The sequence below is a fragment of the Pholis gunnellus genome, assembly GCF_910591455.1.
Source record: "Pholis gunnellus genome assembly, chromosome: 15".
In the NCBI taxonomy this organism is placed as follows: Eukaryota; Metazoa; Chordata; class Actinopteri; order Perciformes; family Pholidae; genus Pholis; species Pholis gunnellus.
In genome coordinates this window covers 717,957-740,103 of record NC_136542.1, presented here as the reverse complement: position 1 = coordinate 740,103, position 22,147 = coordinate 717,957, and the positions used below count along the sequence as shown (strand labels likewise).

The following is a 22,147-nucleotide window of genomic DNA, read 5'->3' as shown; positions in this document are numbered from 1 at the left end:
ATTATTATTAAAATAAAACACTTTGCAATGAAAATAAAATACATATTGTGATAATAATATATATTGTATTACAGTGATGTACTCATTGATATTTGATACATTATTATTAGATATTGTGATTAGTTTCTCTTTTTAATTATTTGTTGTGTATTTAATTGTTTCACGTGTTAAAATGACGGATTTTGCTCCAAACTTTGATGTTGAAGTTGTGAAATCGATTTTTAAATGTTTCAACTTTATTTGAGAATCTGTGAGTGAAATCAACAAAAAGCTGAACTGACACGCGAGAGACGAACTCAGAAGAAGAAATGAAAAGAGTGAGAGAAGAAGAGAAGAAGAGAAGAAGAAGAGCTCCGCGGGTTTAACGGTTCATTCGATGTGCAGCGCTGCAAATAACCTCGTGAACCGGACGATCAGCCGGCTGGAGCCGCAGACTGAGACCGGGAGAGACGAGAGGAACCGGGTCATTAGTGCTCCGACAGCGACACCGTGAGGCGGCGGGAGGAACTACAGCTCTGTCTCAGTAGGATATACATTACTACACGATACAAATACTATGTTAGAGTACATGTACTAATACTACAATGTAAAAATACCATGTTAGAGTACAAGTATTACTAGATTGTGGAAATGCTCTGTTAAGAGTACAAGTACTAATAGTACACTGTGAAAATACTATGTTAGAGTACAAGTACCACCTTCACGTGTTTCACAGATGAAGGAAACAGAAAAACGATTCTTTTCTTTTCTCGGTTCTTTCGTCACAAACGAGAAAACTGTTAAAAACATCAAACTTTGAAATTGTATCACAGTTGTGTTTTTTTCCTCTCAGGGCTTCCGTACAATAAACATAGTGAGAGACAATACAAATAAAAAGCAAAGTACTGCAACAGTCAAATAAAAGTATTAAATACATGAACAATAGACGTGTTTTAAGGAGTCGGCTGTGGCTATCACCTGGAGGGAGACGTAGCAGCAGATGAAAACACTTTATTAATCAGTACATCAATATATCTATAAACACTTTATTGATCACAACGAGATCTCTGAGAGGAAGAAACATAAAAACAGGAAATCAACGAGGAAACGTGGATTAAATATTTAATGAAAAACATTCAGTGCAGTTAAATGAACGTAATGAGTTTAATATTAGTTTATTATCAGGAATCAATACATCACGATGACGTCACATGTTTATGATTCATAAAGTGTCTGAATGACTCTTTGTTCCTCTGAACATCCTGAACGTCTGAATGTCGATGAGACTTATTGATCAGAAGCAAACAGCCGGAGGACGTTCGTGTTGATGAAAACTCTTCACATGAAGAAGATGAAGATCATCGGAGCTCACTGAGCGTCTGCTGATCGGTTTACTGCTCGGCCAGCAGGAACTAATACCTCATGAATTCTGGGTAAATTATTCTCTTGAATTAAAAACTATGGTTCAGATCACATGACGTCTGATTGATTATTGATCGACGGCTCTTCATGACGACACGTTCGTCTCCAGTTGAAGCTTTTATTTATTATTTATTATTTATTGATTTTATCTGAGCCGACTGTTGATTTTAGTAGTTTTTAGTTTATTGATTTTTTCTCTGTGAAGCACTTTGTTTTGACAAATGTTCTATAAATAGTTTATTATAAATTAAGACTTTTTTTGCATTTTCTGTGAGGCACTTAAATAAAAGCACTTTGTAAGTAAGATCATTTTCAATTATTATGTTTTTATATTCACGTGTTATTCTTCGTTTTTAAAAAGGTGCTAATAAAGTTATTATTAGTATTCCAATATTAATGCACCATTTGGCTTCCCACAATAAAAGGAAAGCGTCAGTAAAGCGTTACTTCTTAGTGAAAAACTTCCTGAAGACGCTCCTCTTTGACTTGTCTCTGCTGGTCTGGTCCTCTGGTAGCTGGGGGGTCACAGTGGGGGGGTCCTGGGCGTCGGGGGGAAGAGGAGGCGGCCCTGAAGGGGGCGGAGTTTGACATCTGTCAGTACCTGCAGTGAGCAGGAAATTACAGATTCATAGACTCTCTCCGTTGAATGACATGCTAATGTGCTAACATGCTAACGCGCTGCATCGCCTCACCTGTGGTCCGGACCCCCCCGTCTTCCACAGGGTAGCGGTGCTTGTTGTAGTATGTGTGGGGGGGTTTGGGAGGAGGCGGCCCCTCGGTGGACGACTGCCTCTCCAGGCTCTCATCTCTGCCTTGCGGCAGTTTAGTGGCAACCGAATCATCCGGATCATCGGCCAACTTCTCCAAACTCAGGTTGACCGACGATGCTCTCCTAAAGACACAAGCGGAGCAAATACTTCAGCGACGGAGCTAACGTCGTCTACCGGACGTTTAGCATAGCTTAGCACAATGACTGGCAGCAAAGGCAAACTGCTAGCTAGCAGATTTATATTGATTTTCCAAACCTGGAACCACAGACTTCTGTAGCTAACAAGCTAACACGTTTTAGCTTAAGAGCTATTGTTATCTTCCCTGCTAGCTAACCAGAAACTGATGTGAGATGTTTTGATACAAATTTTGGGGAAAGATAAATTAATAGTTAGCCTAGCTTAGCACAAAGACATGAAGCATGGGGGGAAACTGGAAGCCGAGCAGGAGCTTTATGTCTCCATCTTCAGTAGCTCAAAATGCTGTTGCTAAATGTTGCTTCCTGTTATTGCGCGTTTGCTTGCAATCTATTCGAGCATTACAAACATCATTCATTCATTTATTCAATTCAAAGCTTCACACACCAAAGCCATGGCGTCATTATCGTCACTCTGCCTGTTTTACATTTATTGCCCACTTGATGGCGCAGTAGAGCAGATGAAGCGCCACAAAGCTTCGGCCCACGAGTGAACCAATTGGATGGAAAGCTTCAATGCTTCAATGCTTCAATGCTTCAATGCTTCAATGCTTCAATGCTTCAATGCTTCAATGCTTCATCCCGCCATCACTGGCCGTTAGAATGCAGCTTTAACACACTTCACTTTTCAGACCTGGAGGTTGAGGCCTGCGCTGCATGTAAACAGGAATATTAATGGAATATACATTTTCAACAGCTTTTTAGGAATAATGTCAAAACCCTGAATGTTGGGTGCATGTAAACGTAGTCCTTTAGATATTCTGCGTTCAGTCTACAGCTGTTAAATAAACATACCTCTCCTTCAGAAATCCTTTCATGAATGTACTTCCTGTCTGCACTTCATCGGCTGTATGGACCCGAGGCTGCTCCCCGTGTGTTTCCACCATTGTGAATGTAATTCACTTTTGTCAAAGTATCTCATTAAAAAAAGGATAAAAAGGTTCATGTCTTCTGGCCTCTCACCCACCTGAGCGGAGCGCGTCGCCCCCACAGAGCACAGTGTGAACAGGTGAGCTGTGGAACAGTGGAATTACCCGACGCAGTGTGAAGGAAACCGCTTCGCTCTGAAACTCCATCAAACACTTTCAGCGGCTGACTGGAGTCAAACCGGACGCTCGTCTGTCCGTCAAACACCCAAAAGAAACTGCAACGCTTTTGTATCCGTGTTCATTTTAATAAAATCTGTTCTTGAAGAAAAATCAATCAAAGCTGAAATAAAACGACAGCCGGGACAAAATATTGATGAATCAAACATCAATACTCCTCAAATACCGACCAGAACCACTCGAATCAAAGACTGTTAAAGACTTCAGGCGTTCTCGTTAAACAGATATTTAGTACATTATACATTATGTTGTGGATTTCATGCTGGAGGTTAAAGTAGTTCCTCTACAGCTGACAACATTTGTCTAATTTAAAGAATATTTTACACTCAAATATCTTCAAAGTCCTATTTTTGGTGCTTTTTTTTCTTGATGAAGACCTCAAGCAGAAACGCGTCAACAATAGAGTTGTTCTTGATGCCACAAAAGATTTGACCCGCCGTCCTGCGTCTCAGAGGTTTAGACCATAAACTGTTTACAAGAAGTGGACGTAGTCATGGTGACGTCTCTCGCTGGTTTGTGGACGTTTTGAAGCCTCAATTTAAACGATTTATCCGTCGCCATCTTGTTTTTTGCAACCAGTGAAGAGGAAGTGAGCATCTCTGGACTGAGGAGGAGTGACGTAGAGACGCCGTATACGTCTCTAGTAGAGACCTGTCAATCACTGTGTAGCCCCGCCCCTAAAGCATCCCCTGCTTTATGGTCTGTGTGACTCTAAATGGACCATCATTCACTAAATGAACATCATGCTGTATTGAAGAAGACTTGAAACTAGAGATTGAGACCATAAACTCATGTTTACAATGTTTACTGAGGTAATAAATCAAGAGAGAAGTAGAGTCATTTTCTCATAGACTTCTATACAACCAGAGGAGTCGCCCCCTGGTGGACACTAGAGAGAATGCAGCTTTAACACGTGAAGCTCTGGCTTCTCTTTGAAGAACTGGAGGTTTGTCTCCTGAGTCGGACACATTTTGTCTCGTTCAGCTTCATTAAAATGTTGAAAGTTTTAAACATGTATGAACAAAAACAAAAAGAGCCTTTTAGTTTGGCGGTGTGGCTCATCTAATAAGTCCAGAAGTCAAAAGTTATCGAAAGAGATTCATCACGTTTGATCTAATGATCCGTTATTTGTTGGCGTTTCGCCTTTTAAAAAGCAACATTTCCACTGTGGTTAAAAACTTAACGAGACGGTCGAGCAGCAATCTTTACAGCAAATTTATAAGAAACCATCTTGAGATGTGATCAAACCAAACGTGTGTGTGTGTGTGTGTGTGTGTGTGTGTGTGTGTGTGTGTGTGTGTGTGTGTGTGTGTGTGTGTGTGTGTGTGTGTGTGTGTGTGTGTGTGTGTGTGTGTGTATGTGTGTGTGTGTGTGTGCGCTTACCCTGAGTCGTCAGAGTCACTGCTGGTAGATTCAGAGCAGTTTTGGAGTTTCTTCACCCAAAGCAGCTGAAGTTCTCTGCTGGACGCTGAAAACATGTACTGACTGCCGTCCTCCAGTCTGTTAAACAACACACACTGTTATATATAACACACAACACACACTGTTAAACAACAGAATACACACACACACACAGTTAAATATAACACACACATTGATTCAGTCAACAACAACAAAACCTTCCAGAAAAATGTTTTCAACATTTTAAATTATTCACATAACTGTTCAAACAAACAGAACTTTATTTATAATTTTAGAGGAGATCCAAGTCTTAAGATATGAAATGTGTCTAAAAGCACATTTAGATTTGATATGTTAGACATTAGATAAATAGACATTAGATAAATAAACATGAATAATCAGCAGCTCACATGAGTCTGAAGGTGTTCTCCTTCCTCCTGTAGGAAACGTTCTCTCTGCAAACAGCTCGGTCCACGTTGACCGGAGGCCACCGGGAGGACTTCTGAGGAGAAACAGTGTGTTTAAGGGACACGTTATTAAAGGAGGACTTGATTCAGTGACACGTTATTAAAGGAGGACTTGATTCAGTGACACGTTATTAAAGGAGGACTTGATTCAGTGACACGTTATTAAAGGAGGACTTGTTTAAATAACACGTTATTAAAGGAGGACTTGATTCAGTGACACGTTATTAAAGGAGGACTTGATTCAGTGACACGTTATTAAAGGAGGACTTGTTTAAATGACACGTTATTAAAGGAGGACTTGATTCAGTGACACGTTATTAAAGGAGGACTTGATTCAGTGACACGTTATTAAAGGAGGACTTGTTTAAATAACACGTTATTAAAGGAGGACTTGATTCAGTGACACGTTATTAAAGGAGGACTTGATTAAATAACATGTTATTAAAGGAGGACTTGATTCAGTGACACGTTATTAAAGGAGGACTTGATTAAATAACATGTTATTAAAGGAGGACTTGATTCAGTGACACGTTATTAAAGGAGGACTTGTTTAAATGACACGTTATTAAAGGAGGACTTGATTCAGTGACACGTTATTAAAGGAGGACTTGATTCAGTGACACGTTATTAAAGGAGGACTTGTTTAAATGACACGTTATTAAAGGAGGACTTGATTCAGTGACACGTTATTAAAGGAGGACTTGTTTAAATAACACGTTATTAAAGGAGGACTTGATTCAGTGACACGTTATTAAAGGAGGACTTGATTAAATAACACGTTATTAAAGGAGGACTTGATTCAGTGACACGTTATTAAAGGAGGACTTGATTCAGTGACACGTTATTAAAGGAGGACTTGATTCAGTGACACGTTATTAAAGGAGGACTTGATTCAGTGACACGTTATTAAAGGAGGACTTGTTTAAATAACACGTTATTAAAGGAGGACTTGATTCAGTGACACATTATTAAAGGAGGACTTGTTTCAATAACACGTTATTAAAGGAGGACTTGATTCAGTGACACGTTATTAAAGGAGGACTTGATTCAGTGACACGTTATTAAAGGAGGACTTGATTCAGTGACACGTTATTAAAGGAGGACTTGATTCAGTGACACGTTATTAAAGGAGGACTTGATTAAATAACATGTTATTAAAGGAGGACTTGATTAAATAACATGTTATTAAAGGAGGACTTGATTCAGTGACACATTATTAAAGGAGGACTTGATTCAGTGACACGTTATTAAAGGAGGACTTGATTAAATAACACGTTATTAAAGGAGGACTTGATTCAGTGACACGTTATTAAAGGAGGACTTGTTTAAATAACACGTTATTAAAGGAGGACTTGATTCAGTGACACGTTATTAAAGGAGGACTTGATTCAGTGACACGTTATTAAAGGAGGACTTGATTCAGTGACACGTTATTAAAGGAGGACTTGTTTAAATAACACGTTATTAAAGGACTTGATTCAGCAGCTTTCTGTCTCTTAGTTTGATAAAAACATACATGTGTTACATTTTAAGTGCATATGAATTCATGAGTAGATAAAACAATAAATACCTGGTCAGCAGCCGCTCTGTCTGTGAACAGGCCGAGTGTTTCTCCTTCCAGAACAGCAAACACCTCCTCCCAGTGATCCAGACCCTGAAGCAGCAGCAGCCAATCACAGACAGACAAGACACACCCGTCAGCCAATCAGCACACTGGACACGCGGCCGTGTCGTAGGTAAAGGATGTAAAGACCGTTTCTACCTGAACTCAACTAGAAGAGCTACAGATCATAAAGCTCACGGATCAGAGTCACAGGTCGGATCAGAACAAAAGTAAAAAAGGAGCAAATATAACTTCTAGATCTCTGATCATGTTTCTTTTAGCCGTTGATACTAATTATTGATGTATGATAATGTGTTTAGAGCTCATGTTAGGAAGTTAAACATGTGAACACATCATGATGACGTTATAATGTAGCTTCAGCCAGTACTCATGTTCACTGAGCAGAGCCTGAAGGCATCATGATGTCACTGAAGTGAACCTCCGTTGGTTAGCCGTTAGCGGTGCTGCTAACGTTACTAGCTCTCCTCTGATTGGTTGTTTACAATGAAACACTATCAGAGATCAGAGACTAGAAACACATCAATGATGTTCTCACCTTGTTTCCTCCTTGTTTCAGTTTGATCTCCAGCGTTCCCTCCATCCTGATTGGCCGCTCGGCCGTCACCTGAACAACATCACAGAGAGCGGCGACCAATCAGCTTTCAGTAATAACTATAAAGTCAGATAGCTGATGAGAGAGAGAGAGAGAGAGAAAGAGAGAGAGAGAGAGAGAGACAGAGACAGAGAGAGAGAGAGAGAGAGAGAGAGAGAGAGAGACAGAGAGAGACAGAGAGAGAGAGAGAGATTACCTCCGGTGTAGACTTGTGGACTTTGGCTTCTTCTTCTTCTTCTGCTTCATCGTCTAACTTCCGGTGTCCCTGAGGAGGAGAAGCAGGAGGAGCGAGGTCAGCTGATGCCGTCTCCTCCTCTGTGATTGGTGCAGCAGTCCAGGGGTCAGGTAGTGGAACCGGTTCAGAATAAGGAGGCTCGTCGCGGAGCTCCGTCTGAGGAGATCCAGGGGGAGAACGTCTTTCTGCGACTGGAGGAGGAGCCGAAAGAGGAGGAGGAGGCGGCTCGGTGGGAGCAACGAGCCCTCTGATTGGCGGAGACGAGTCAGGCGGCGCGGCGGGCGTCGAGGTTCTGGGCTTTGGAGCCAGAGGGGGTTTGGATTGAGGACGACGGTCTTTCTCCCGGGAGGAAGAAGAGACGGAGGTTTGAGGGGAGGAAGGAGAAGGAGAGGAGGAGGAAGAGGAGGAGGAGTCAGGTGATACAGGAGGACTGGAGGCGTCTTCTTCCTTCTCCCATTTCTTCCTGCCGGTACCGAAGTGTCTCCTGGACTGGAGGAGGAGGGCTGGGCTGAGTGGAGGACTAGCAGACGTCGTGAGGCTGCTTTTCTCGTCCAGCGTGGACGATATGACGGCTCTGTCCGTCCTCCGGCCGCCGCTGAGTCGACGGATGACGTCCTTGGAGGAGGAGGAGGAAGAAAAGGAGGTCTTTGGATCCAACGGTTTCCTCTTCAGAGACAAAACCCTGGCTGGAGGTTTTCTGTCCTGAAGGTCCGAGTTTCCATTAAGTCTCTTCTCCTTCTGAGAGGAGAAGAAAAAATAAAACATTAGAGCAAAGACACAGACGTGTTCAGGCGGGTTTAGAGAGTTACCGACCGACCGACCTGTGTTTTCTTCTTCTGTAGTGCGATGAAGCGGTCGCTCTGGGCCTGGATCATGGCCTCCAGGTCCTCCTGTCTCTTCAGGAGCTCCAGAACATCTGACACTGAGTCCTGGAGGAACAAGAAGAACCAGCTGTTTGTGTAAACGTTCCCTTTTTAGATCCATCACATTCATAATAATATAGTTTACAGCTGTTTTGATATTTTATATATATATACTTCCAACTGGGAAGAGACCCCGGGGAAGACCCAGAACACGCTGGAGGGATTATATCTCCCAGCTGGCCTGGGAACGCCTCGGGATCCCCCAGAATGAGCTGGAACATGTTGCGGGCGAGAGGGAGGTCTGGGTCAGCCTGCTTGGCCTGCTGCCACCGCGACCCGACCCCGGATAAGCGGAGGAAAATGGATGGATGGATGGATATATATTTTATGTATAGAAACACATTTTTGTTGCTGTATTTAAACACACGTAGTCGTTGTGACGTTTCTCTTTTGTCTGCAAACGTTTTGAAGCCTCGAGTTCTGCGTTTTGGCCGTCGCCATCTTGTTTTTTTTAACCAGTGAACAGGAAGTGAGCATATCTGGACTGAGGAGGAGTGACGTAGAGACGCCGTATACGTCTCTGGTAGAGACCTGTCAATCACTGTGTAGCCCCGCCCCTAAAGCATCCCCTGCTTTATGGTCTGTGTGACTCTAAATGGACCATCATTTACTAAATGAACATCATGCTGTATTGAAGAAGACTTGAAACTAGAGATTGAGACCATAAACTCATGTTTACAATGTTTACTGAGGTAATAAATCAAGAGAGAAGTAGAGTCATTTTCTCATAGACTTCTATACAACCAGAGGAGTCGCCCCCTGGTGGACATTAGAGAGAATGCAGCTTTAACACATGAAGCTTTATAGACTTCTATACAACCAGAGGAGTCGCCCCCTGGTGGACAGGACTAAACCACAATAACTTCCTGTTTCCTCCCGACCCTTTGACCTCCTCACCCCGAAGTCCTCGGCCGTCAGCGAGTTCTCGTAGGAGCTCAGCCAGCGCTCCGCCTGCTCCAGCTCCCTCTGCAGGAGGGAGACCTCCAGCTGTTCCTCATACAGGACTCTGGTCTCCTCCCAGACCTTCTCCACCCGAACCTCCAGCTCCTCCAGCTCCGAGACTCGCTCCTCCACCTGAGGGGGGAGACGGAGACGTCAGGTGAGACAGACGGTCCTGGTGAATGTGGGTGGTCTTACCTCTGGGGACATGAAGTTTCCTCCCTCCATCAGGCGCCTCCCTTCCTCTTTGGTGGTCTGTGATTTGCTGAGCTGTCGGTCCATCTGGACTCGGTACTCCTGGTGCTTCTTCAGGAGCTGCTCCGGGTCGCCTCCCTCCACGCTGAGCGCCTCCCCTCCAACCAGAGACAGCGTCTCCCTCAGCGAGGCCCTTGAGACACAAGACAGACAAACCGAGATCTTTTAAACTTCTGTTCATATCGGGGGCTCAGGAGGTTAGACCAGGACCAGGACTCCATCCAGACTCTGCTGAGGCAACACGAGGCAGAGGAAGTCTGCAGAGGACTTTTATTTTGACGGGGAAATACAAAGTATCAAAATATACTATGTGTAGTTGTTGATCATGAACTTTCATTCTCAGCTGGTAGTATTCTGCTTTAATTTGATCAAGTCGAGCTGGAAACATGAAGCCTTGTGTGTGAAGTACTTTTGTTTTTGTTTTACTGCAGTAAAAGTACTAATACTACTGTGTAGAAATACTGTGTTACAAGTTCAAGTCATGCATTCAATTCTGAAGTATCAGCAAAGGTATCAGCATCAAAAAGTACTTCAAGCTCCAAAAGTAAAAGTAGGTATCACATCTATCAGACTGTCTTCTACTCATCGATGCATTCATGTGTTCATCGATGCATTCATGTGTTCATCGATGAGTGACTCAAAGATAAATCATGTAAACAACAACGAAACTAGAATTTTGAACCAGAACTAAAGTTCACATTTATGTTCTGTAAATTAGGTCAAATTTAATAAGATAATGCCTCATTTGCATATTTAAACGTGCATTTTCAGAAAACTTGCAACAGAAAAAACAAATGTCAGAAATCAACTGAAGAAGTTTCGTGTTGAAATCTAGAAGTTCATTTCTTCCCCATATTCACATGTTTGGTGTGTTTTGTCGGGTGACGTGTCGAGGACCTACATGAGCTCGGTCCACTGGGACCAGTACTTCTGCACGTCCTGGACCTGGTCCAGTCTGGCCCTGCGTTGGGAGGCCTTGTCCCGGATGCCGGTCCAGCAGACCTCCAGCTCCTCCAGCCTCCGGGTCACCGCGGCTCTGGTCTCAGGCCGCCGTCGGCTCAGAGCCCGGCCCTCCTCTCGGCTCCTGGTGGTCTCCTCAGAGACCAGGACCAGGTCCCTCTGATGGACCACGGAGACAACAACATTTACTCAACAGTGTACTCAAGTACAACTTTGAGGTACTTGTACTTTACTCGAGTATTTATATTTTCTGCTCCACATTTAGGAAGCAAATCATCTTTTCCTTTTCACTGCACTTCATATATTTAACTTGAGTTACTTTGCAGATTGAGATCAACAATACAAAATACAATCAACTAATAAATATAAATGTACCTCCAGCGCCTCGTGTTGCCTCAGCAGAGTCTGGATGGAGTGCAGGTCCTGGTCCTGGTTCTGGTCCTCAGAGTCCAGCACGGCCTCCTTCTCAGCCATCCAGCCCTTCAGCTCGTCCACGTCGTGGTTAAACTGATGGACCTCCCTCGCCTGCTGCAGGTTCTGGAGGACACGGAGAAGACCGGTACCTGAGTGGAGGTCCATGTTGGCAGAGAGCAGCTGGTCTACAAGGATCCAGACTACTTATAATAAGCTTAGAGCTCGTGTAGTGCTAGTGAAGGTAAACAGCTCATCATTCATCTCTAATATCTCTTTTATATTCATGTGAAAACATCTTCAAACTACTGGATTTATTCTAGTTTATCACCAAAACTACATTTTACAGACTACATGTGAACACATCATGATAACGTTATAATGTAGCTTCAGCCAGTACTCATGTTCACTGAGCAGAGCCTGAAGGCATCATGATGTCTGTGAACCTCGTTGGTTAGCCGTTAGCGGTGCTGCTAACGCTACTAGCTCTCCTCTGATTGGTTGTTTACAATGAAACATGATCAGAGATCAGAGACTAGAAACATGTTCTCCTGAATACTGGAGGAGAACCTTTAATAAAGTTAAACTGTGTAATGATCTGTAGTTCTCTTCTTTTATTATTGTTTCTGCACGTTTATAAATGATGAATGATGAATAACTTTGTCATGTTCTGTTGTTTTAGGGTGACTTTGTAACATCTGTCCAGGAACTACAGATGAAAAACATCCTCTAACACGGATCACCACCACCTGAGTGACACATGAACCACCACAGGTATCAGATTCAGCTCCACACCTGTTCTCTGGTCCTGATGCTGCCGTTGAGGTCGTCCCACAGCCCGCTGAGGGTGTCGTCCCTCCTCCGGGCCTCGCCGTCCTGCTGCAGACCTCGGCCCAGCTGCTGCACCGAGGTCAGCCGGCTCCGACCCAGACCGGACACCTCCGACACCAGAACCTCCAGCTTCTTCTGAAGGACCTGCAGGAGGAGGAGGTGGTTCATCAGTCATATTAGTCTAAAATTAAATTCTTATTTAAATCAGAACTTGTGTGATCAAAGAATGAATCAATCGAAGGTACTTGTTTGACTCACCTCTACGTCCTCCAGATCTTGCCCGCAGTCCTTGGACTCTGTCAGGGTCTTCTTGGAGGTCAGCCATGTTTGTAGTTCTTTGGCTTCCCTCTCGAACACGTAGAGGCGGTGCTGGTCTTCCAGAGCGGCGCGACGAGCGGCGGAGAGTCGGAGGAGAGTCTCGAAGCGTTCGGGGACGCCTGGGAGAGACTCACTGACCAGGTGGCTGAGACGGACACACAGAGGGAAAGACTTTATTTTGAGATTCAAATTTAATGAGCGCCTCGTTTCTCAGACCACATCCTGAGTGTACAGGTGTTTAAACTCCTGTTTAAACCGGAGTTTAAACAGGAGTTTAAAGAGGAGTCTATACAACCCAAGTGTCCAAACAGGTGTCTGTCTACCTGTTGGGATGTCCCAGGTGCTGCAGCGAGGCTCCACTCTCCTGCAGCCTCTCCACCATCTTCCTCTGGTTCTCCAGCTCCACGTCCACAGAGTCCAGCCTCCTCAGCAGGGCCTCCGTCGCCTCCTCGCTCCTCCCGCAGTCCCGAGACTCCAGACCGGCCCGCTGCTCCTCCAACCACAGCTGCAGCTCAGAGACCTCGACACACATAAACACAGGTTAATATAGTGTGGGGGGAGGAATCGTACGATATTATCACGATACGATATTATCACGATACCTTCGTCACGATACGATATTATCACGATACGATATTATCACGATACGATATTATCACGATACGATATTATCACGATACGATATTATCACGATACCTTCGTCACGATACGATATTATCACGATACGATATTATCACGATACGATATTATCACGATACGATATTATCACGATACCTTCGTCACGATACGATATTATCACGATACAATATTACAGATCGCATTTTTTTTACTGAATAATACCCTTTTTTCTCACTGATAGTTAAACTGTGTAATTAAGCCGCGGGTCACATGACTCTCTGGTCATTTTATATCCAAACTGCTCCCTCACTGCTGACTTAAGGCTCTTTTTTGGTCGTTTATAGGCAGGAAAACCTCCCAGATGTGCAACAATAAACTTTCTACTTTGACTTTCACCTCGGACAGGAAGCTGTGGATGCTGAGCGCCTCCTGCAGGAGTTTCTCCTTCCTCTCCGCCTCCATCAGCAGCTCCTCGTGGAGCCTCTTGAGCTCCTCCAGACGCTCCCGGACGTCGTGAGACGCAAAGTGACGACCTCTGACCTGAGAGGAGGGGGGCGAAGACTCTTGATTTATTATTTAATTCTTTACATCACAAACAACACAAGAGTTTAAATAGTGAGCGATTGGCTCCTCACCAGGCTATGCCCCGCCTCCTGAACGGCCTGGACCAATGGGGCGCGGCTTGAGATCTCCTGCATCACAGCCTGATAGAACGAAAGCAGGAAGTTGAACCTGTGGCTTGTTAAAGCGGCTTTTAATTGGGAATTTCGGAGTCCATATTGACCTGGTGTCTGTGGAGCAGCTGCTGGGTGCTGCTCAGCGAGCTCCCCCAGTCTCCAGCTGTGATGGAGGGCAGTCTGTCGCTCAGCCAGGACACCTCCTCCTCCAGGTCTCTGGAGAACTGGAACAGAACCTGCCAGGCCTCCAGGGTTTCCCTCCGACTCTGCAGGGGCTCCGCCAGACTGTTGTACCTGAGAGAGTAGAGTTACTGTTATCATCACCTGGAAATGCATGTCCTCTCAAATACTACATCTCAGAGGTACGTGTTGTACTTCTTACACTACTACATCTCAGAGGTACGTGTTGTACTTCTTACACTACTACATCTCAGAGGTACATGTTGTACTTCTTACACTACTACATCTCAGAGGTACGTGTTGTACTTCTTACACTACTACATCTCAGAGGTACGTGTTGTACTTCTTACACTACTACATCTCAGAGGTACGTGTTGTACTTCTTACACTACTACATCTCAACACTACTACATCTCAGAGGTACATGTTGTACTTCTTACACTACTACATCTCAGAGGTACATGTTGTACTTCTTACACTACTACATCTCAGACCTGTTGATGGTGTGAGCCACTCTGATCTGGATCTCCTCAGCCAGGAAGTTTCCCTGAGAGCTGAAGCTCTTTGCTGTTTCCACCAGACCCTGTTAGATGATTAAAATAGAATAAATAAACTGAATATATTTATCGTCCCTCAGATGTCCACAGCGGTAAGGAGACGTGGTGTACCTGGATTCTGTCTCTGTGTCCGTCCACCTCCTCCTCCAGACTCTGCAGAGCCTTCAGCAGCCTGTTGACGGACGGCAGGTCGCTCCCACAGTCCTCATTGGTCAGTTCTCTCTCCACGGAGCCGACGCCCTGCTCCATGTCATCCAATGAGCGCTGGAACTGCAGCGCCTGAACACAACGCGCACACTTGGACGTTTGTTTTTCTCACGTCTCCTCTGCACACTTTGTTCTTCACAGTTTATCACAGAACGACTGAACGGATCAGGGAGTTTTAAAGGAACAGTGTGTGAGATTTAGTGACATCTAGTGGCGAGGCTGCAGATTACATCCCTCAGCTAAGCTCCTCCCCTTTTCCAAACTACGGTGGCCTTCAGGTAGAGAGAGGTATCTTTAGGATGTTATTACTACAAGGAGCTACTCTTATCAATACTCTTATTCATGACTAAATGATTTTAAAAAGCATAACAAATAATTCAATTCAGAAGTTATTTATAACTTAGATAAATCTAAATATTGTTTCTGGAGCAGCAACAGTTGTTATATAAAGTCATTAATATCTCACTGGAAACTCGTGTAAAATGTCAATAAAATAAGAAACATTCAGTTTATAAATGATAATATTCAATCATGTAAGAACAGACAATTAGGTTTCACTTTTGTTTACATCTTCATGCTTATTCAACAGATGTATTGATTGAAAATATTGTCTTTTTACTCGTGAATGGAAATAAAAATAAAACATTTCTTTGTGTGTGTGTGTGTGTGTGTGTGTGTGTGTGTGTGTGTGTGTGTGTGTGTGTGTGTGTGTGTGTGTGTGTGTACCTGGTAGGCCTCCTGCAGTCTGGTCTTCTTCTCCTCACAGTTGTGGATCAGAGCGTCCCAGCTGTCCGTCAGCTCTCTGAGACGAACTTTAACCTTCACGTCAGCTGATCGGCACTCAGACAGCAGCGGCTCTGCTTCCTGCGCGCACACACACACACACACGCACACACACACACACACACACACACACACACACACACACACACACACACACACACACACACACACACACACACACACACACACACACACACACACACACACACACACACACACACACACTTCCTGTCAGTACTTATACTACTCATTGTATATATATATATATATATGTATATGTGTGTATAAATCCTTGTAGTCTCACACAGACCTTGGTGAGTGCGTCCACTCTGTAGCGGTTCGCGAGGATCTCGGCCTCAAAGCTTTGATGTTTCAGCAGCTTTGCCTGCAGGTTGGTCGGTTCCCTCCAGTTCTCATCCAGAGCCACAGCGGTGCGCTCGTTCAGCCACACACACACCTGAGGACACACACACACACACACACACACAGGTTTAACACACACACACACCTGAGAACACACACACACACACACACACACACACACACCTCCAAAGCTGGTCTTTCTAATGTGATTTTGTGTTTGTTGAACTTGTCATTTGTCAAGTTCAACATTCACACACATTTATAAAGTGATGGCAGAGTCCACCAGAGTCTAAACTAACACACTAGAGTCCAGTCCAGTAGAGTCCAGTAGACTAGAGTCCAGTCCAGTAGAGTCCAGTACCTGGTAGCTGCTGGACAAGAACTGCTGCAGCTTCAGTGATTCTTCCAGAGCTTTGTGACGAGATCTGCTCTGCTGCTGCAGCTGGCTCCTCCTACAGACACACAGGTGAGGAGACACACACACACACACAGGTGAGGAGACACACACACACACACAGGTGAGGAGACACACACACACACAGGTGAGGAGACACACACACACACACACAGGTGAGGAGACACACACACACACACACAGGTGAGGAGACATACACACACACACACAGGTGAGGAGACACACACACACACACACAGGTGAGGAGACATACACACACACACACAGGTGAGGAGACATACACACACACACAGGTGGGGAGACACACACACACACACAGGTGAGGAGACAGGTTTTTAAGAAGTGAATCTCTTGCGTGTGTTTCTTAAAGCAACAGTACACATTGTATCAGTTCTCTTTAGATGTGATGATGTCATCTGGTCACCTGATGCTGAGCGCTCTGCTCTTGGCTCTGATGTTCTCAGAGTCGTAGTGGTTCTGGTGGATCATCTTCTGGACCAGGTCCTCCACCTGGTCCACCTGGTTCACCTGAGACTCCAGAGACTCCTCAAACTGAGCCTGCTTCCTCTGCAGAGTCTCCACCTCCATCACTGAGCTCTGTACCGACACAGGAGGAGGAGGAGAAAGAGGAAGAGGAGGAGGAGAAGAATGTGCTGAGCTGGTTGTTTTTACTTCATAAACTGTGCTCCTCATCAGACGAGGTTCTCACCCCCAGGTCCTGGTTGGAGAGGAAAGCCTCTTTGTTGGTGAACCAGGTCTCAGTTTGTTCCACAGAGACCAGGAGGACCTGCAGGAGGAGACAAGAACCTGATGAACTACAGGAACCACAACACATGCTGACTCCTCCCCCTTCATGTTAATAATGCTACAAGTAAAATCTATAAATGTACATTCTGGTGTTTTTTAAAGTATTAAAGTAGACCTGCAGGGTCCGGGCCTGCTCCAGGGTTCTGGTGCGGTTCAGCCAGGCTCGGTCCAGTCCGGACTGGGCCTCCTCCAGCTGGTTCAGGTTCTTCTGGATCTCAGCCTCAGAATCGTGACCCGACCGGATCAGACCAAGACCGAAGACACGGACTGAGTCGATGCGCTCGGCTCGGGCGTCAATCTCCGTCTGAGGAGGAGGAGGAGGAGGAGGAGGAGGAGGAGGAGGAGGAGGAGGAGGAGAAGAAGAAGAAGAAGAAGAAGAAGAAGAAGAAGAAGAAGAAGAAGAAGAAGAAGAAGAAGAAGAAGGCAATTACGGTTACATCTGATATACTGCGTTATAACCAGGTAGAAGTAGAAGTACTACAAAGTACTACAAAGTACTCCACAGTACCACACCCTCACCTTCCAGTCCTGATGCTCCACGAGGAGCCGGTCTGCCTCGGTCCTGGTCTTGGGGAGGCCTTTCTCTGCCATCTCGCTGCTCTGTTTGACGCTCCACTCCAGCAGGAGGCGCTGGTTGGCTTTAAACAGCTGCAGCTGGTGCGCCTCCTGCAGCTTCTCCTTCCTGAGTGAGTCCACGAGTCACATTGTGATGTTACATCATCAATAACGTTTGGTTTAAAAGAAGGAGGAGGAGGAGGAGGAGGAGGAGGAGGAGGAGAAGAAACAGCAGCAGAATAAGAAGAAAAAGGAGGATGAGAAGAAGGAGAAGAAAGGGAAGGGAGGAGGAGAAGACAATAATTCTGCACATGAAGCGTCCCTCACCTGAGTTTCACCTCCTTCTCTAGAGTCCTCAGAGCTTTCTGGACCTCCTTCTGTTTGTTCTTCAGCTTGTCGCTCATCACTGACGGAGCCTTCAGGTGGTCTGAGACCTCCTTCTGCAGGACCTGAGACCAGAGAGAGGGAGATCAGATCCTCCACATTAACTTACCTTATAGAACCCGACGGCTTCAGGTAGATGTTGAAACAAGCCCCGCCCCCACACTCACCTTTGACCTCTCCTGGATGACCCCGGCCTCTCGCTCAGTCTCCTCGTGGCGTCTGATCAGGTTCTCCACGCTGTCAACGTCAAAACCACAGTCCTGACCCTGCAGCAGCAGCATCTACAGAGACAGGACGGACTTCACTTCCCTGTACACTAGACTCGATCGTCTCGATCGTCTCGATAGCATCGATCGTCTCGATAGCGTTGATAGTCTTGTTAGTGTCTTTAGTCTTGATAGTGATAGTCTCGTTAGTCTCACTAGTCTCAACAGTCTCGATAGCTTCGATAGTCTCTTGATAGTCTCTCAAAACCCGCCGGCGGGATGGAAAAGCATGTTTTATTAAAACAATCGCCAAAGCTACACCGTTTATCAGCTGTCATTACCTTTTCTTCTACTCATGATGGCTCTGTTTCCATAGAGGAGCAGGACTTTTATTTTGAAGTGAAAATAAACACCACAGAGAGAGAAAAGTGATGTGATCTCTGGTGTTCAGAGGGTTCAAAGGTGACGTCATGTGACTGACCTTCTCGTTGGCTCGGTCTCGGACCTCCTCCAGCTCTCTGATGAGGCCGTGGACCACCAGCGCCGCCTCCAGCTTCCTCTTGTAGTCGCTCAGATCTCCGTGAAACTTGCTCCACCTGGAATGAGAGACGTGTTGTCTTTTGGCTTCTTTTAACAGGTGAGATGTCAGCGTTTAGCTTCTTTTAACAGGAGAGCTTCTGCGTGAGCTTCCTCACCTGTCGTTGAGCTTCCTCACCTGTCGTTGAGCTGCTGTCTCCTCCGGCGCACCGTCACCAGCTCGTCGGCGCTCCGTCTCGTCTCCAGTCGAGCCGCCAGTCTGTCGATGGCCGTGATGTGAGCGTCGTCCACCGTCACGTCCTACAGGTACAAGTACACCGTCAGTATATTTATACCTTTAAACCATCCTGCTCTTGTATGGTCTTGTATTGTAAGGTCTCGCTTCCCTCTTTAATGATCGTCTCCCGTTTGATCAGTTTAAGTTTGTGTTATTGCATCATGTTGTAAATACAAAAACTTCCTGTATATGTTTAAAATTAAAAAAATGTATTTGTAGGAAATTCAGCAACATGCAACGTCCTGATACTTCAGATTCAGACACTACAATCAGGTGTCACTTGCACATTACTACAAAATAAAAGCGTAACTGAAACAGGAAAATATCACTTCATTTTGTTGAAAATAGCATGATTATTAATATACATTAAATTACAGATGATGTCTTCCAGAGAGGAACTCTTTTAAAATGTGCAAAATGGCTTTTAACACTTCTGCCTTCGTACAAACTACTTCCTTTAGACTTCCTTCTAAGATGTAGATTACAAAAGGTATAAATATATATATATACATACTAAAGATGAATGGCATCCTGAATAACATAATAATATTATTATTATATATAACAAATATAATAATAAATCCCATAGAAGCATAATAGCCGTTTGGTCCATTCTCTTTACTACAAAGGAATCATACTGTAGTATTGTTACACGAGGTTAGAAGTAGCAGAAGTTGAGTGTAATTATATTTTTATTTTATTTTGAAAATATGAGCACAAAGTCTCTGGTTTGTAAAGAAGGAAGTAAAAGAGGAAGATGTTATTAATATGACCGCTGCACGTTGCAGTTAGCGAGATGATTTATGATTTTAATAATTTCTCACCCCGTCTCCGGTTCCTCTGAACTCGCCGAGTTTCTTCAGCAGCTGAACTCCGTGTTCATAATCTTTCCCAACATCTCCGACATTAACCATCACCTCCTGCAACACGGAGAGGTCAGAGGTCAGAGGACTTTACACACTGAAAATACTCCAATGACACAGTGACACAGTGTAAACACACTATAAACGCACTGTAAACACACTGTAAATACACTGTAAATACACTGTAAACACACTGTAAACACACTGTAAATACACTGTAAACACACTGTAAATACACTGTAAACACACTGTAAACACACTGTAAACACACTGTAAATACACTGTAAATACACTGTAAATACACTGTAAACACACTGTAAATACACTGTAAATACACTGTAAACACACTGTAAATACACTGTAAATACACTGTAAACACACTGTAAATACACTGTAAACACACTGTAAATACACTGTAAATACACTGTAAACACACTGTAAATACACTGTAAATACACTATAAACACACTGTAAATACACTGTAAACACACTGTAAATACACTGTAAATACACTATAAACACACTGTAAACACACTGTAAACACACTGTAAACACACTATAACCAGTCTGTAAACACACTGTAAACACACTGTAAATACACTGTAAATACACTATAAACACACTGTAAACACACTGTAAACACACTGTAAATACAGCATCCCTCCATCAGCCTCCTACCTTGTGGCGGATCCAGGCCTCCACGTCCTCGACCTTCTGCAGGAACTCCAGAAAGTCCCTGTTGTCTTCCAGAGCTTTCTCTCGGGTGGCCATGGCCTTCTTCAGCTGCTCCCAGTGGAGCTGCAGGGCGGCCGCGCTCCTCTTCACCTCCTTGGACCTCTGGTGTCTCAGGGAGACCAGCTCCTCGCCGGCCTAAAGGCACACAAACCAGGAGGAGGAGGAGGACGTTTGTCCAGATGTTCTGAAGCAGCTGCAGAAACGTTGTGAAGAGAACGTCTCGTCTCACCTGCAGCACCGAGCCGATGATTTCCCCGTGAGCCAGGATCTCCGCCTCGAACGCCTGATGTTTCTGCAGCAGCTTCATCTTGGCCTGAAGATTGCTGAGGTCGGCTTTCCCGTCCTCCGCCATCTTCTGCATCCGCTCAGACACCCACTCCTCAGCCTGATGAACACACAGACAGACAGACAGACACTTTAAAGAGAGAGAGACGGGCTTTCTGAACATGTTGGACCGTCTCAGAAATTAGCCGCCATTGTTCTTTGGTGTCATTCATTAGAAACATTAGAAACTTGCACAAAATGCTCAGTTTTCTACTGTTTGTGGAGTTTGATTAGAAGAACAGGATCATCAATAAAAGACAATCATTGATTAGCTGAGAATGTATTTTAAAGATTTTATAACTTCATGCATCGCTGCTCATAAAAGACTATTTGTTAACATACAAGAATAATAAAGAAATGTCGATTATTTTATTAAATAATTGTCTTTTTCTCTCACAAAATAATCAAAAACAACCGATACGGTCATATTGTGTCATATTGGGAAGCAGGGTTACGTATGTAACACCCCACAGACCTGACTGATCGATGCCAACTATCAATACAAAACCAATGAAAGAAATAAATGAATATGAATGAGGAACCGAACCGATAAGCAGAATCGATAAGAGTACTAGTATCACTAAATCCTAAAGATACCCGTCACTACTCAACGGTTACCTCGGCGACGTCCCGGCTGAAGATGCCCAGCATCCTGGAGAGCTCCAGCTCCTCCCTGCGCTTGATTGACAGCTCCTTGATCCTGTCACGTCGCTGGAGGAGGGCTCTGAGTCTGGTCTGGACCCGCCCACTCTTCTCTCTGCTCAGCTGCTTCTTCAGCCGCTCGGCCAGATCCTTCAGAGACGACATCTGCAGCAAAGACAGGGGAACGTCACCGTAAAGGTCTCAGCGTCCAGCTGGAGGTCTGGGTCCCCTCTGAGGTAGCTGACGTAACATTCAGAGGATCAATTTCAACATTAAAAACGTGAATGCCTCGTTTACTGGAATCTGATATAAACAGACAAAAACAATAAATCTAATTTGAGTAATAATAGTAAAATAGAGCGTTAGAGGCTTTAATAACACAAGAACTAAAATGTGACAGAAAACATATTCAGACTACAGAATATAATATTCTGTTTACAATCATCCTCGCATATTTTAACATATACAAAGGCTTTTTTAGAACAGTCTATAAAATGACATCACGCACGTTATTAATCTCACGTTTCCTTCACACTGAAACATCTCGGACACGGCAGGTGACAAACCAACTTTACTTCTGATAGAACTGA

The 22,147-nt window shown here is 44.4% G+C and overlaps 1 protein-coding gene across 1 annotated transcript in view; it reads right to left on the bottom strand.

Moving 5' to 3' along the window:
* Positions 1-980: 980 nt before the first annotated feature.
* sptbn5 (spectrin, beta, non-erythrocytic 5) overlaps positions 981-22,147 on the bottom strand; it is a gene marked incomplete at its 5' end in the record, with an annotated part of 47,643 nt that continues 26,476 nt past the window's right edge. The window contains 36 exons of the mRNA XM_079174640.1: positions 981-2,002; positions 2,094-2,293; positions 4,855-4,971; positions 5,283-5,374; positions 6,910-6,993; positions 7,499-7,567; positions 7,752-8,129; positions 8,214-8,528; positions 8,612-8,719; positions 9,611-9,787; positions 9,851-10,040; positions 10,809-11,026; positions 11,243-11,404; positions 12,074-12,253; positions 12,368-12,572; positions 12,751-12,947; positions 13,442-13,585; positions 13,681-13,749; positions 13,830-14,016; positions 14,397-14,485; positions 14,571-14,738; positions 15,393-15,530; positions 15,760-15,906; positions 16,174-16,264; positions 16,652-16,824; positions 16,937-17,014; positions 17,150-17,338; positions 17,554-17,716; positions 17,917-18,038; positions 18,141-18,254; positions 18,661-18,775; positions 18,895-19,016; positions 19,818-19,913; positions 20,535-20,726; positions 20,821-20,976; positions 21,534-21,722. Of these exons, the coding sequence (XP_079030766.1) occupies positions 1,845-2,002; positions 2,094-2,293; positions 4,855-4,971; positions 5,283-5,374; positions 6,910-6,993; positions 7,499-7,567; positions 7,752-8,129; positions 8,214-8,528; positions 8,612-8,719; positions 9,611-9,787; positions 9,851-10,040; positions 10,809-11,026; positions 11,243-11,404; positions 12,074-12,253; positions 12,368-12,572; positions 12,751-12,947; positions 13,442-13,585; positions 13,681-13,749; positions 13,830-14,016; positions 14,397-14,485; positions 14,571-14,738; positions 15,393-15,530; positions 15,760-15,906; positions 16,174-16,264; positions 16,652-16,824; positions 16,937-17,014; positions 17,150-17,338; positions 17,554-17,716; positions 17,917-18,038; positions 18,141-18,254; positions 18,661-18,775; positions 18,895-19,016; positions 19,818-19,913; positions 20,535-20,726; positions 20,821-20,976; positions 21,534-21,722 (5,592 nt within the window). The 3' untranslated portion in view covers positions 981-1,844. The remainder of the gene's footprint in view (positions 2,003-2,093; positions 2,294-4,854; positions 4,972-5,282; positions 5,375-6,909; positions 6,994-7,498; positions 7,568-7,751; positions 8,130-8,213; positions 8,529-8,611; positions 8,720-9,610; positions 9,788-9,850; positions 10,041-10,808; positions 11,027-11,242; positions 11,405-12,073; positions 12,254-12,367; positions 12,573-12,750; positions 12,948-13,441; positions 13,586-13,680; positions 13,750-13,829; positions 14,017-14,396; positions 14,486-14,570; positions 14,739-15,392; positions 15,531-15,759; positions 15,907-16,173; positions 16,265-16,651; positions 16,825-16,936; positions 17,015-17,149; positions 17,339-17,553; positions 17,717-17,916; positions 18,039-18,140; positions 18,255-18,660; positions 18,776-18,894; positions 19,017-19,817; positions 19,914-20,534; positions 20,727-20,820; positions 20,977-21,533; positions 21,723-22,147) is intronic.